Here is a 13,537-nt window from a genome sequence, read left to right as displayed (position 1 = left end):
TTCATGTAGACAGTATACGTGCCTTCTCAGTGCTTCAGTTACTAATTAGGTTAACTATTTCCTCAGCCACTGTTAACAAGTACAGCTAATCATGACGTGTATCAATCACAAACAAAAGCATACAGCATCAATTACTTGGTGAGAAAGCAAAACATCTCTTGCCTGCATCTGTGATAGCTTCGAGTAATTTAAGTTCTCAGTTTTCTTTATGTGAACAGGATTGATGTTCAAAGTCTAGGATGTGTACTACAAAACTTGAGCAAGTACATTCTCTAGTCATATAATTATGAAGAGTTCTTGAAAAGTATTCTTTCTGAGGCAAGACTTGGCAAATTGTTCCAAACCCTAAATCTTTCAAAATCCATCCCATTTCCCTTGAAGGGCTATAAAAATTATGCATTCTCCAGAACCATGAGGGGGCAGTTGCTAGTGTGCTAATGTCTATGAATATTTCTAGTGAATCTTAATTTAAATATTTCACATGAGGAGCAATAACCCTAACCTGCCAGAGATGGTGATATAAGTTATAGTGGTACAGTTTACATTTTTTAGACATTTCTTTGAAGCATTTTGTCCACGCTCCTCTCACGTAGATCAGAGGACTGATGTAACAAAAGTTTCAAAAAGGAACTTTGAGCATCATTTACTTTAAGGACATTATACTCATCTCATGGTTTTGAAGCAGGAGTGATGTAGTGTTTTTCCTTTGGCAAAGTGGGTGACACCTGGATCTTGTGTTCAAGAGACGTGAGGTGTTTCTTACTTATAACCCTTACAGCATCTTTCTTTTTCCTAGTTTGATCAGTTTAGTAAGAAACACTAAACAAAATTAGGTGTCTTGAATCATGATTTTTTTTATACACAAGATGATCTTGAACTGGTAGAGGTCCTACAATAGTCGGTAAAAGTGGATTTAGAATCCGATGACCTAGCAGACATTGTGCTTTTAGAGTAATAGCTATGCAGTCCTGTAAACAAACTACGGGAAGTTTATAAGCGTGAATTCTCCTTTCAATTTGACCAATTTTCAAATATTTTAAAAAGATCCATTATCAAAAGATCACTTCAAGACCTTCCCCGAAATTTCTCATTTTTGACTGCATGCCTTTTCAGTTCTTCAAGAATAAGATCTGATCACTATTGAAAACCACTTGTTAGTACATTACACATATATTCAAAATATACTTTGTATCCCAGCGGACAAACCTGTTCCTTGCGGCGACGCAGACGTCTTGAATAAAAAGAACTGGCTCAGTTACAACACCATCTGTTTGCGCATTACCAAAATGCAAATGATCAATAACTATTATGTGACATTTGTCTGTTAAAGATAAAGGCGTTGTGTGTACCTAAGAGTTTGTGGTGTGAGGATAAAGAATAATGTGTGCTAGTGTGTGCTCTTCAACTGGTTTTCTAATCTAGTTTTGAGAAATATAGATGCTGCCAAATGGAAGAGAAAAAAAAATATTTCTTTTGAAACCAGTTATTTTCAGGGGTAGGTCTATAAACCTAATAAGCCAGAAATAAAGATTGAGTATTTATAGAGACGTGTGCATAGTAGCTTTACACCACAAAACAGTGTAGTCAGATTTGTCCAGTTTATATCCTTTGCATAGTCATTCATTTCATATTACAGTTTATTATATTTAGTATGAAGAGACAGACCAATTTCAATTTCACAAAATGTTTCTGTTCCTCCTGGTCCCTTCACCGTCTCAACCCCTTGGACCAATTATAAAAATGTAACTTATTTTGTTAAGAGTTTGTTGGGGCAATTGTGCAAATCCACTACTTCTGTACCATAAAACGATAAAAAGTCAAAATAAATGTGCGTGGAAAGCACTATTGCAGTCGATGGTGAATTCAACATGAAAATGAATGTCATGTGCACTTAAAAGTGTATTGGAATTGACCCACTTGTTTATCATATCAGTAGATGAATTAAACATAGTATTATAAATCCTAAGGATAAAGTTGCATTTTTGTATAAACTACTTCATGTGTGGGCAATTTTCATGTGACAGACAGACACGACTTTTGGAGAGACTCTAAATAAAGTGTATGTGAATTACACTTTTAGGATGAAGCTAATGTGCTCCTTAAGCAGCAGCTACTTACTGTACACATAATAGAAATATGACAAAGTATTCCACATTCAGACAGCCACTACAAAGATGTGGAAAGTGGCATGCTGATGCAGTTTAAAATATATATTTCAGAAATCATTTAAAAGCACAATTTTCATATTTACCTACTTCTGATCAAATTACAGGTGGATTAGTGCAGGCATGCAAGGAGTCATTTTTAGAGAGAAATACATTTTAACAAAGTACACAAAAACATTCTACTTCAAATGTATCAAGCACTAATGTGCTGGCTAAATTTGCATGGACACTATATATTATGCGGGAGATGGATTATTTTGAGGCGAAGGCTCAAGCAATTAAAAACCTAGACAGAACTTTAATTAGTCGCAACCTCGTCTCAAAGTGGCTAACTTTGTAGTCTAGAGTAGCGTGATGGCCATACAGATCCAATCAGGAAGACACTTCTTTGAGGGCCCCATGGAATGGCCAACACTAGCTAACCAGCAACTTCAACGTACGAAGTGTAGATCGTCAGAATGCTTGGAAAAATGAGTCAGTGCTCAAAGGAAGTACTATACAATTACATTGCCGGCATAAATACAAACTTCAGTGGCACATGGCACAAAGGGATAAGGTGAACTTCCATTTTGATGCCTTAGTGATTGTTCATTCTGCATCTTCATCACCTCTTTCTGTGGCATTACGGACTATTCCCAATTGCCTTTGTTTAATTTGAGTTATCCACATAAAAGGAAAGTCAGCCATAGGTGTAAAGTAGCCACTATGATTAATAATTCTATCTACATAATTGACTTTAAGATGCTTACTGGAGAAGTCTCTCTCCTGCTTGGTTTCCTTCATATGTCTGCCAACTTGCTGCCTAGTTTCAGCTCCATTAGGCGAACACTAATACAATCGGACCAAGATTCATTCATGTAAGCCTCTCAATAGTGCTGGGATGGCACTGCTGGCATTAACAGTGGTAAACATATAATATGCACTACCTTACAAGAAGTGGTTGTGGTTGTTGCTTGAAACTTTTTTTCTGGATTGCAAAGTTTAATGTAAAGTTTGGGCCAAAATTCAGCAATTGAAAACAATATGGCCACTAACTCTTGCGAGTCAAGATGAGCTAGTATTTACAAAAAATGTTTTCCATTACTCGACTGACCCTGTGGTCAAAAGCCACAGGTATCTCAGCAACAGCTTAGATTTGAGTGTATTCAGTGCAGTTCATAGTTCAATATCATCAGCTGTTAGATCACCATAGAGCCCTTTAACAAAAAATGCTGAAATCCTTTGGTAACTTTAATGGAAGTAGATTCATTTCTATGTGTAGTTGTAACAGGCGTTCCATTGTAACTACATACTTCCCTAGAGACCCCTTTGGCAAATGCCATGATTTGGGTACCTGATTAACCAGTGGTAGGAAAGTTAGAAAAAGGGTCAAAACTCACTCCAGATATAACAGTCAAGACATTATCTACAACCACAAGAATGTTTTCCCATGGTATTCTTGTATTCTGCAACAGCACTGGGAAAGAAGACCACTGGATCATCATCAGTCAGTAAATGTTTGTGCCACAGCCTCTGGTCCCCTATGCCATATGCCAGAGATGCTCAAATGCGACATGTGATGGATGGTCAAATACAAACGAGACGCCATGTACCTAGTGTAATAGTCTGCAACATGTCAGAGCTGCAGTTTACAAGATGCGGTGATGCTCAAATATGTGGGGGTGCTTTTACCTTAAAGGCACAAGGTAGCCCAACATAGCAGGGTGGGCAGGTAACTGAAAGACAGGTATATCCGAGCAGTCCTCTAGCAGATATCAGAATCCATCTGCTCCAATGGAGGCAACATTAGGTTTGCGTGCACTACCGCCTAATGCAGTGGAGTTGTTTATTTTACAAGAGCGCCACATATACTAATTTGCCAGAGTGTTCTCACTCTTTGAGCCTGAGCTCACAGGATTTCCTGATGTACAAAGCAAAAGATCATAAAATCAGCAGAGATCTACAGTGATGTCCATTTTGAGAAAAGTAACTTCATTCACCAGAGTTTGTAGCTAAACAGTACTTTGGGACCTCTAGACACATCACTATAATGGAAACATCCAACCAACCGGTTCAGCATGAGTAGTGTTTCTGGCTTAGGAGCCAGGATAGGTTGAAGATGCCACTGGTGCCATCAAGTAGTAGGAAACTCTTCAGCTCCTCCGGCATCTCCATATTTTTCAAGTGAGTTAGAAATAACTATGTCCCATTTATTAGTAAGTGCTCTAACTAAGGAAGCCTGGGTATTCTCAAGTGTCAGCTACTAATCATAATGGTAACACTCCCCCCAATACCTGCAAAAGAAAAGGGTTGAATGATCAGATCCATTCTTTTTAAACAACTGTGCCTCTCAAGCTACAAAAGTCACATGTTAAGTGTGCCCATGTGTACCCTTAATATTTTTGTTGCGTTCCATCGCAAAGATATCATAGTGGTCAGTACTGGAAGGTGCTAATCACAAAGAGCCTGGTTTAGAGTTTGGCAGGTGTGTAACTGTCACAAATTTGATGAACAGCCCATTCACTTGATTACAAAAGCAATATATCCTATGGCACTTGTAATAGGGCAGACGGGATATGCATTGCATTTGTGATGGGGTAATCGTCCGGAAGGTGCCCATCGCAAAGAGCCTGATTTATAGTGTGGTAGATGTATTACTCTGTCGCAAAGGTGACTGATATCTCATTCATCTTATCACAAGAGCATTATATCTTATGGCACTTGCGATAAGGCAGGCTGGATATGCATCATGTTTGTGATGGAGTAATCGTCTGCAAAACTCTTAATTAAGCATAAAGTTTTCACATCGGGGTTAAAATTAAATACTGCCTTTAAAGTGTATAAAGCCATGACCCTCCACCTCGTTGCTGAGTTTCCCTATCATACCCCCCACGCAAAGCATTTTAAAATGATTAACTCTGGTAAGTTCATCAGTAACGTGGCAATGTGGCTTAATTAAGAGCAGCAGGGTCTCTTTATTTCCTCCACTCGAAAAGGCTCATCATGCAAATGGAGGTTGACTGCCAAAGTGCTCAAGGTCCTTCCACTCTGTCTAGTTTAGGGCCCATCTTGCTGTGCTTCCTTCTCAGATGGTTTGTTCCTTGCCAGAGCGGAGAAGGCAGAAGAGCATCACCAGGGCGGACAGCATGATGGCGACAAAGAGCAGGATGAGCACCACCCAGGAGTTGTAATCAGTCCCCTTGCGGACGCCGAGGTCCTCTGCCGGGATCATATTGGTGAGGTTCAGCATGTAGCCCAGCGCCCAGCCGATGGTGGTGTCCCCAGCCTGAAGGAAAAGAGAAGTGTCAACCAAATAGTAAATCTCACCAATCCCCCAAAGAGAGCAGTGGCAACGAGTCAACTACAGTGGGTGTGCTGCTACCTGAGACATACAGATTGATGCATTTAATTACAAAGAGGTTCCAGGTGACATCAGACACAAATAGGCCACCTAAAGTGGTCACTTCGAATCCAGAGATGGTGTTATTGACAAACATACCATGTAGAGTTGTATGTTGATTTTGCACTCCCTTGAGCATCCAAGGCCCTCTAAGAAAATTCGATGGATCAGCTGCATAACTGCGCTAGGAACCCAGTTTTGCGCAGCTCTATTAGAGTAGTGAATAACCAGATTTGAACTCCCTGTTCACCAGAACATCACAACCCCCACCCAAACATGTAGGAAATAGGCGGGATCTCATGACCAGGTTTCGATCACCAAAGCACCAACTAATCTTTCCAGGAGCAGCAGAATTTATACAATACTGACAAACAATAGATGTCTCGTGAACACTGCTACCACCTTCTATAAACTTTGCAAGTCTATGCACATGAGTAGATACTTAGATTTGTATCTTCAAGTGTACTAACAGTTTCATGGTTTTACACATAATAATAATAATAATAATAATAATAATAATAATAATAATAACTTAGCCAGTGCTGCTTATTTCCAAATTTACTTAGATTGCAAAAAAGTGGATCCACATCTAACCCGCGGCATTCCTAAACTGTACTCCAGAAGATGTACATGGTACATTACAACTCACTTGGCATTCTGGAGATGCATGCTTGGAAAGGATGACAACAGAGTTGAAGAAGTTAGCCCAAGAAAAAAGGAGATTGAATGCCACAAGCTGAGCTGTTGACCTCAGGGTCTCTGCACTTGTACCTCCTACTTCTACTGGAAAAGTTACTGTAACTAATTTTTAAAAAGCTGCACGGTTGCCATGGAGTAGGTAAATGGGTAGGACTTGCCCTGACAGCTTGCGTTTCTTGGGTCGGTGACTAAAGGCTGCTACAGTGGTCTGACGCTGCAGCCAAGTCCTGGTCAGCTTTGAAGCATCCATGCAACGGGTATTAACTCATGTTTACGAAGGACAGGCACAAGCTGAGATTTTTCCTGTCAGCCTTGATAAAGGTTGGTTGGGAGTTTCATTAGGAAAGGGGCGTTGAATTAGGTTACCTCATCACAGCAGGGCTGGGAGAAGAGAAGGAACAGGTATGTTTTGGACAATATAATGAAATATTTAATTTATCAACTAACACACAGCATGTTACAGAGAGAAAATAAGGATCAGAACCAGAGTCTTTCACTCCTGAGTCAGTGCTTTTACTCCTAGAAAAGACTCCCTCCTCTGATTTATACGGTTGCAAAGCCAAGAGAAGCCATGGTTCAGTGACGTGATCAGACAATATACAATACCAGCGAAGCAGTCTTATAGCACAAAGCACATGTCTTTCCCAATTTTTCCCAATTTTATAAAAACACATTATACAGGATACATTCAAAAATAGTTGTTTCCATCTCAATGGTGAATAAACAAACCTGCTTCTCGAACTTGATGTTGGGGAAAGTCTTGTTGTCAAATTTATAACCTTTCACGGTCAGCAGGGAGATAAAGTTTGCCGATGTGCAGTAGTCTGGTAGCAAGGACTCCAACACTGTTGGATCTTTCGCCTTGAGCTGCAGAGGATGAGCGATAAAGTTGAAGAGACACAATAAGAGAAAACAATTGTTTTTCAGCAGCTTTCCAATGGTAGGACTTCCCACACTCCCATCACTACCAGTGCCCTCACAAGCAGGTTGAATACAACTCACAAAAGGAAGTGTTCTCCAGTGCAGGGTTGAAGAAAGTCAGTGGGTCATGGAATGCTTCCTGCAAACCGCTCTTCTTTATCCCACATTCAGACAAGTAGAGGGTTCTCAAGCCTGCAGCCCAGTTTTGGACCTTGGCGGATGGGATACTCTGTCCCAAATGGGACTGATATCCCATCCGCCATATTTATTTATTTAGTAGTTTGTAGAGCGCACAGCTACCTCCAACGGAGGTGTCCCGGCGCTGAATATTACATATTACAAATTCCATAGAGTATAATGGCATTGTCATTTGGCAGACAGGATATCTGTCAGGTCTGGGACGGATTTAACCTGTCCGCCAAACTCTTAATCAGGCCCCCTGCGTGCTAATCACTGCTTAAAACTGTTTTAACAGGGAATTATAGAGAGCAAAATCCTAAATTTAGTGAGACAGCAAGACCAAACACAAATACAAGGTAGAGTTAAAAGGTGCTGCTATGGGTGGATGGGCGGTCAGACTAACTTCAATTGTGTTCTTTTTCTGCAGCCACTTTTTGAATCTATGAACAAAGCAAACATTTCTGATGGATTTGGTCTTAAGTATTCAGAGTACATACACCTTTCAGTGATACAGAGAGCCATCTTTAGTTGTACCGTGTAAGTAATGTGGAATCAACAATTCAATGGCGAATGACCATAAAAACGGGTTGACCACATTCGTGCACTCCAAAATATCCCATGTTAAACTCTAAGCAACATGGGGGAATTATTCAATGCCTGGGGCTCTCCACTGTGAAAGAACCAAACCTGGGGGATTTTATTCCTCTAGGAGAATGTTGACTCTCTAAATCTCTGCAGGGACTATGCTTGGAGCTATAGATTCCTCTGAATCCCAGCTTGACCGAGTTTTTGGAAAATGTAGTGATCTTCAAATATGCACACCATTCACAAGTTTAAGTCTCAATAATATAATTCCAATTTCAGAACAGGCGTCAAATAAAATGGAATCACAAAAGCATTGCATAATCTCAATAAATACCAAGGACTACAGTTGTTAACGTGGCACAATTGCTAGCAACACTTCTCACATACTTTTTGCCCTACACAGACACTGACCGTGCTCCAGTCTGAGGTGCAAATTTCTCTGGTGGCGGCATCAAGATCTGCTATAGAGTTCACTGGCATTTCCATGGTTTTCCGGATGAAGTCCACTGTGTAGAAGAAAGCTGAGAAGGCCTGAGCCAGAAAGAAAGATAGAAAGGGGCAAGGGAGAGGGATGAATGGAGATATGACAAGGGAAGAAGCAATTAAAATGTCTTGAAGTTTTAATAGCTCATACCGTTAAGCTCAATAACTCTCAACCCACCGATAACCCAAACAGTTCTCTGTTCAGTCTTCCCCACAGTGAATGAGAACACAGAAGATCCTAGGCTAAGCCAGGTGTCATTCGACATACAAATAGAAAAAGGCTATACCAAACATCATGTAAGCGTAAACAAATGAGGGCATCGTGAGACAATACAGTCAATGACCCTCCCCAAAGCAATTCTAGGAAGAGAGAAACAGATTTGGAGTAGGAGAAAAGGCTGATTTGTGTGAGATGGGTCACTCTGCCAGGAGCACTCATGAGGCAACATCTACAACATGTGTTGCACCGGTTCCAGGCCCATACACAGAAGTGATGCGGATGTGACACAAAGTACACCAATCTCTAGGCTCAGCTTGGGAAGACTGCTCCAACATCATGGTATTCTCTTCTCATTCTGTAAAGTAGAGACTGCTAAAGTGCTCAAGATTCTTCCACTCTGTGTCTAGTTTGGGTGCCATCTAGCTGTGCTCCCTCCTCAGATGGTTTGTTCCTTGCAAGGTAGAAGAGCATCACCAGGGCGGCCAGCATGATGGCCACAAAGAGCAGGATGAGCACCACCCAGGAGTTGTAATCAGTGCCCATGCGGAAGCAGAGGTCCTCTGCGGGGATCGTATTGGTAAGGGTCAGCATGTAGCCAGTGCCCACCCGATGGATATGTTTCAAGCCTGAAAGACAAGACACACACTCTCCGATTCACAGCCCACATGCAGAAGAGGTGAGGGCTGCAGGTGGTGAAATGTCCAGTACCCAAACTTCATAAAGGCTCCCATTGTTACGGCAGTAATGAGTGTTAATGTTTGCCCAATAGCAGTATGATGCAAGTTTTTGCTCAAGGTCAGATCTGCTCGCTCCTCCACGAAAGTCTTCAAGGGGGAGGGGGGACGGGTGGGGGTGACATTAAAAAAAATCTGCATTTTATTTTGCTTTTTAGATGCCTGACAAGGAGCACAATTTTGCAATAACAGTCATGTCTGGTTTTGCAGCTAACAGCATGTTGCACTCTGAGGTTGGCTTTTTTGCTTTTAAGAGTCATTATGGGAACAAAATCCCAACATATGATGTTGGCTGAAAAAAGCCAGGACTGGCAGAATATGTTGCTTGACATGGAACTATTGTTAGAAATGGGGTAGCATGGTGCACAGCGGGCAGGTCAAACTCCTGAGGACATGTGTGAAGCATCCACGCAGTACACACAGACGACACCCAAGGTACACCACAAAAAGAGGCCACACCAGATTAGGTGGAAAGAATAACTCCCGTATCGTACCAAACATACACAGGTAATCACCATTATCACTATCCTGCGCCAGCCGGCGACAGGGCAATATTTACAAGGGGATTATGTGCAGGGTAAATGAGAGAAAAAAGGTAAGTCCATCAGCTTTAGTGTTACAACAAAAACATCATGGTATCACAGTATGCAGTAGCATAGGGGAATAAAGGTTTCTCCCCATCAGCATTAAGGAACCATTACCATGAAACATGAACCTGGGGGATCTCGTGCATCCTCCCTTGCCACGTAATCCGGCCAGGACCTGGGAAGAAAACAGGCTTGCAGGCCCTTAGGCATAAAGCATTAGCACCAAACATAAACTTATGGGCATAACCATTAGCGCAACAGCAGTAGGCCTCAGGAGCATTAGCATGTCATAATTAACATTATGCACAATAGTATAGGCAGGAATCAAGAGCATAAAGTCCGAGCCACACCTTGGGTTAACCATGGCCTAAATAACCTAATGCACAACCTCCGCCACCCTGCTATGAGAATACAGCATTATACCGTGACATGGGGGGCAGAGACACACCTTGGCTTCAAAACAACCAGCCACCAAAGGTGGCAGATCAGTCTTACCGCAGTCGTTGCCACTGCCCACTGTCCGGCGGTGCAGTGGTGTGCACTCCAGTCAGCGCAGTACCGTGGGAGGCCCCAAAACAACCCTGGGACGCCCCAAAACAACCCGGGGACGTTGTAATCCCTCTTCTGGACCCGAGGCTCAAAAATGCCTCAATCGCTGCAGCGACCCGCAACTGCGGTGTTGCTGTGTAGCCCCCAGGGCACTCTGGCCCTGTCCGTTGTGGGGCCCCAAATATGGCTCCAACAACAACACAAGGGCATCGGAGCCCCCTCCCCTGGGACTCGGAAGTCAGGAATGCCCCCTTTGGACCAGCTGCACACTATCAGGGGTGGGGGGGGGGGGGAGAAGTACGCGAGTCACCCGGGCCTTCCTGGTGCCCCTCCCGGCACCCACGAAGTTCCCCCGAGCCCCCACTCACCGGGCTCAAGGGGAGGTGAGGCTGCTCTTTTCCGATGTAGGCTGGGCGGCAGGCGCGGGGCTCTCCCTTCCACCGGGAGCCTCGCAGGTTACCTGCATCACTCTCTTGAAGGGTGGGTGGGGGGGGGGGGGGGGGGGAGGCGGGGTCGGCTCCCGCTCTCCTCGGGCTTCTTCCGGTCCGGTGTTTGTCATGCAGGCAATCTTCTTGCTCTGCTCCGGGGCCCCTCTAATCACCGGCGATCTTCACGCTGCTCTGTCTGGCACGGGGGCACCGAACGGTGGGGTGGACACCCGCTCCGGTCTCCTTCCTCACACGGGGCTCCCTCGTCACCACGAAAGCCCCGCAACACCTCCTGCTGGCTTCTTCCGGCTTCCCGGCGACGGCTTCCATCGCGCAGGCCCTGCCCACCTCCAGGCGGGGCTCCGCACTTCTGCGTCTGCAGTGCCTCTTCTCCCCGGGCGGCGGCAGTGATTTGGCGGCAATCTGCAGTGCGGGGTAGGCTCCCGCTGCAGTTCTCAACAGGCCGTCGCCCTTGGCGCAACCCGGCCGCGGCGGTGAGTTCCTCAGCAGCGCTTCACACGCGCTTATGCTCCGGCATTCTAGAAGCGCGGGGTGGCCTCCCGCCGTCTGTCTCCAGACACCCACACCTCTGGGCAGCACACACGCGGGGTGGGCACCCGCGGGGTCTTCCATAGGCAACAATGGCAGCAACACACAGGGTGGGCACCCGTTTACTCCCAAGACATGTACAGCGCCCCGCCGCTACTCGGGGTGGGCACCCTCGGCGCTTTAAAACAACCAGTTCCTCTAGGCCAAGCAGCGCTTTGGTAGCACAGCGCCAGGGGGCTCAGTCCTCAATCCAGCGCTGTAGGCCTCAGCTCCTCACTTCTGGCGCTTTAAATATAGCGCTGCACTCACCAAGCGCTAGACAGTAGGCAAGCTTGGGACAGGAGGTAGCGCACTTCTTTAATAGCCCTCAGCTTATAGCGCTCCTCGCCTTCTTCTGGGCGCAGTTACAAGTGCTCCTTGGCAGTCAGGTAAATCGCTCTTCTCTCCAGGCGCTTTTAGGTGTAGCGCTCGCATGGCGCATGGTCCCACCAGCCTCAGGGACCTAGGATGGCGCTCCTTCAGGGTCCAGGTAGCAGAGCAGCAGGCACTACTGGGCAAGTTCAGAAGTCAGTGGGTACTCATCAAGACAGGGCGGTAGGCTTTAACCATCCTCCACTGTAGCGTGGCACTCCTGTACAGCAGCCTGTACTCCTGCAGTGGGGCTTCCACTAGGCCTGTGGACTGCAGAGGGGTTTTAATTGGGTGTAGGGTCCAGCACACAGGCCCAAGTGGCAGTACCCCCTGGCAGCAGGTCCCCTCACGTTCATGTCCCTGCTCTGTCTGAGCACATGGTGGCACAGCCCCCGTACTTGTATGCCCCTCACCCCACCTACCAGGCAGTGCCAGAAGCTTCTAGAAGCCTCTGGAGAACCGGTTCTAACTGGCTCAGGGGGAGGAGTAGAGCACCCAGGGTGCCAGGCCTTCCCTTCCCTTCAAAAGCTGGGATGGCTGGGAACCAACATCTAGACCGCTAACCCACCACAGTCAGATGGCACAACACACAGCCATGGCATCCATTTTAAATGCAGCATGTTACCAGGGTACAATTCTACAATGGGGGTTAACCAGTGCGCACACCATTGCATTACATTTAATAGGCATCTCACACCACACATGGCCTATACAGCTTTCTTTACCATGTGGGAGACATCCTAAAACAGGGGGGTGAAAAGCGAAAATTTTTGGGCATAGGGGCCAAGTCCAAAAGCCATTATATTTTAAAATTCTATACAGCAGTTTAGACAATATAGAACACTCTGTGTGATTCACTAAGTTAAACCAAATGTAAACTATTTTTGTGAGAGTGAATCATTTAATTTGATTAGTACATTAAAACAAGTATTGAGAGTGCAAATCATTTTGTCTTTTGCACAGTGGGTGATTTATACCAAGTGTCACGGGTACAGCTTGGCAATCAGCTATATAAGAGGAGGTACAGGACTGGTGGAATCAGCAGCACAAGGGTTTGTTGCATACACTTAACAGGTACAACACACACAATAACAGTGCAAGCTTCCCTTCCTTACAGAACAGGTATCATGGGGCAGCAGGGGAAATTACCTTCATAGAACAGGTACAGTAGGGCAGCATCCGTGCTAGCTTCCCTCTAACAGTACAGTGGAAGCTTCCCTACCGAAGGGGACATTTACCCCTTGGGAGGCCGAATATTAAGCTCCTCACTCCTAAAGGGTGGATATAGAAGGAGTGGAGGAAATGCCTAGGGTATCTGCAAAAGAAGCTTCTCTCTCTCTTAACAGTGGATAGCTGCTGAACAATCACTTGCAGTAGTGCAACCTTCTATGCTCAAAGAACATGTTCATGTAAGGCATCCATTGCATGTAGATTACACCCATCCCTGAAGAAGGTGCTAAAGTCACAGAGGGTCTTATTCACATGTGTAAACGTAAACTTTTGTGAAAGTTTACTATTTTTTCTTATACTCACAGAGACTGCACTGTCAGGCCGGAGAACTTTGCATATAAAGGGATAGAACAGGCATATCTTTATGTGTGAAGGCTCTGTTGCGAGGGCAAAGTCTCTGCATTCGTAACATGAAGG

At 44.7% G+C, this 13,537-nt stretch overlaps 1 protein-coding gene across 1 annotated transcript in view; it reads right to left on the bottom strand.

The window, feature by feature from the left end:
* Positions 1–782: 782 nt before the first annotated feature.
* ENTPD2 (ectonucleoside triphosphate diphosphohydrolase 2) overlaps positions 783–13,537 on the bottom strand; it is a 267,411-nt gene continuing 254,656 nt past the window's right edge. The window contains exons 7-9 of the mRNA XM_086921154.1: positions 8,341–8,460; positions 6,973–7,110; positions 783–5,430 (exon numbers count right to left, since the gene is read on the bottom strand). Coding sequence (XP_086777280.1) covers positions 5,230–5,430; positions 6,973–7,110; positions 8,341–8,460 — 459 coding nt within the window. The 3' untranslated portion in view covers positions 783–5,229. The remainder of the gene's footprint in view (positions 5,431–6,972; positions 7,111–8,340; positions 8,461–13,537) is intronic.

The sequence above is a fragment of the Lissotriton vulgaris genome, chromosome 5 (assembly GCF_964263255.1).
Source record: "Lissotriton vulgaris chromosome 5, aLisVul1.2, whole genome shotgun sequence".
Taxonomy (NCBI): domain Eukaryota; kingdom Metazoa; phylum Chordata; class Amphibia; order Caudata; family Salamandridae; genus Lissotriton; species Lissotriton vulgaris.
Note: the sequence above shows the minus strand (reverse complement) of the source record. Positions and strands in the feature narration are given on the sequence as shown.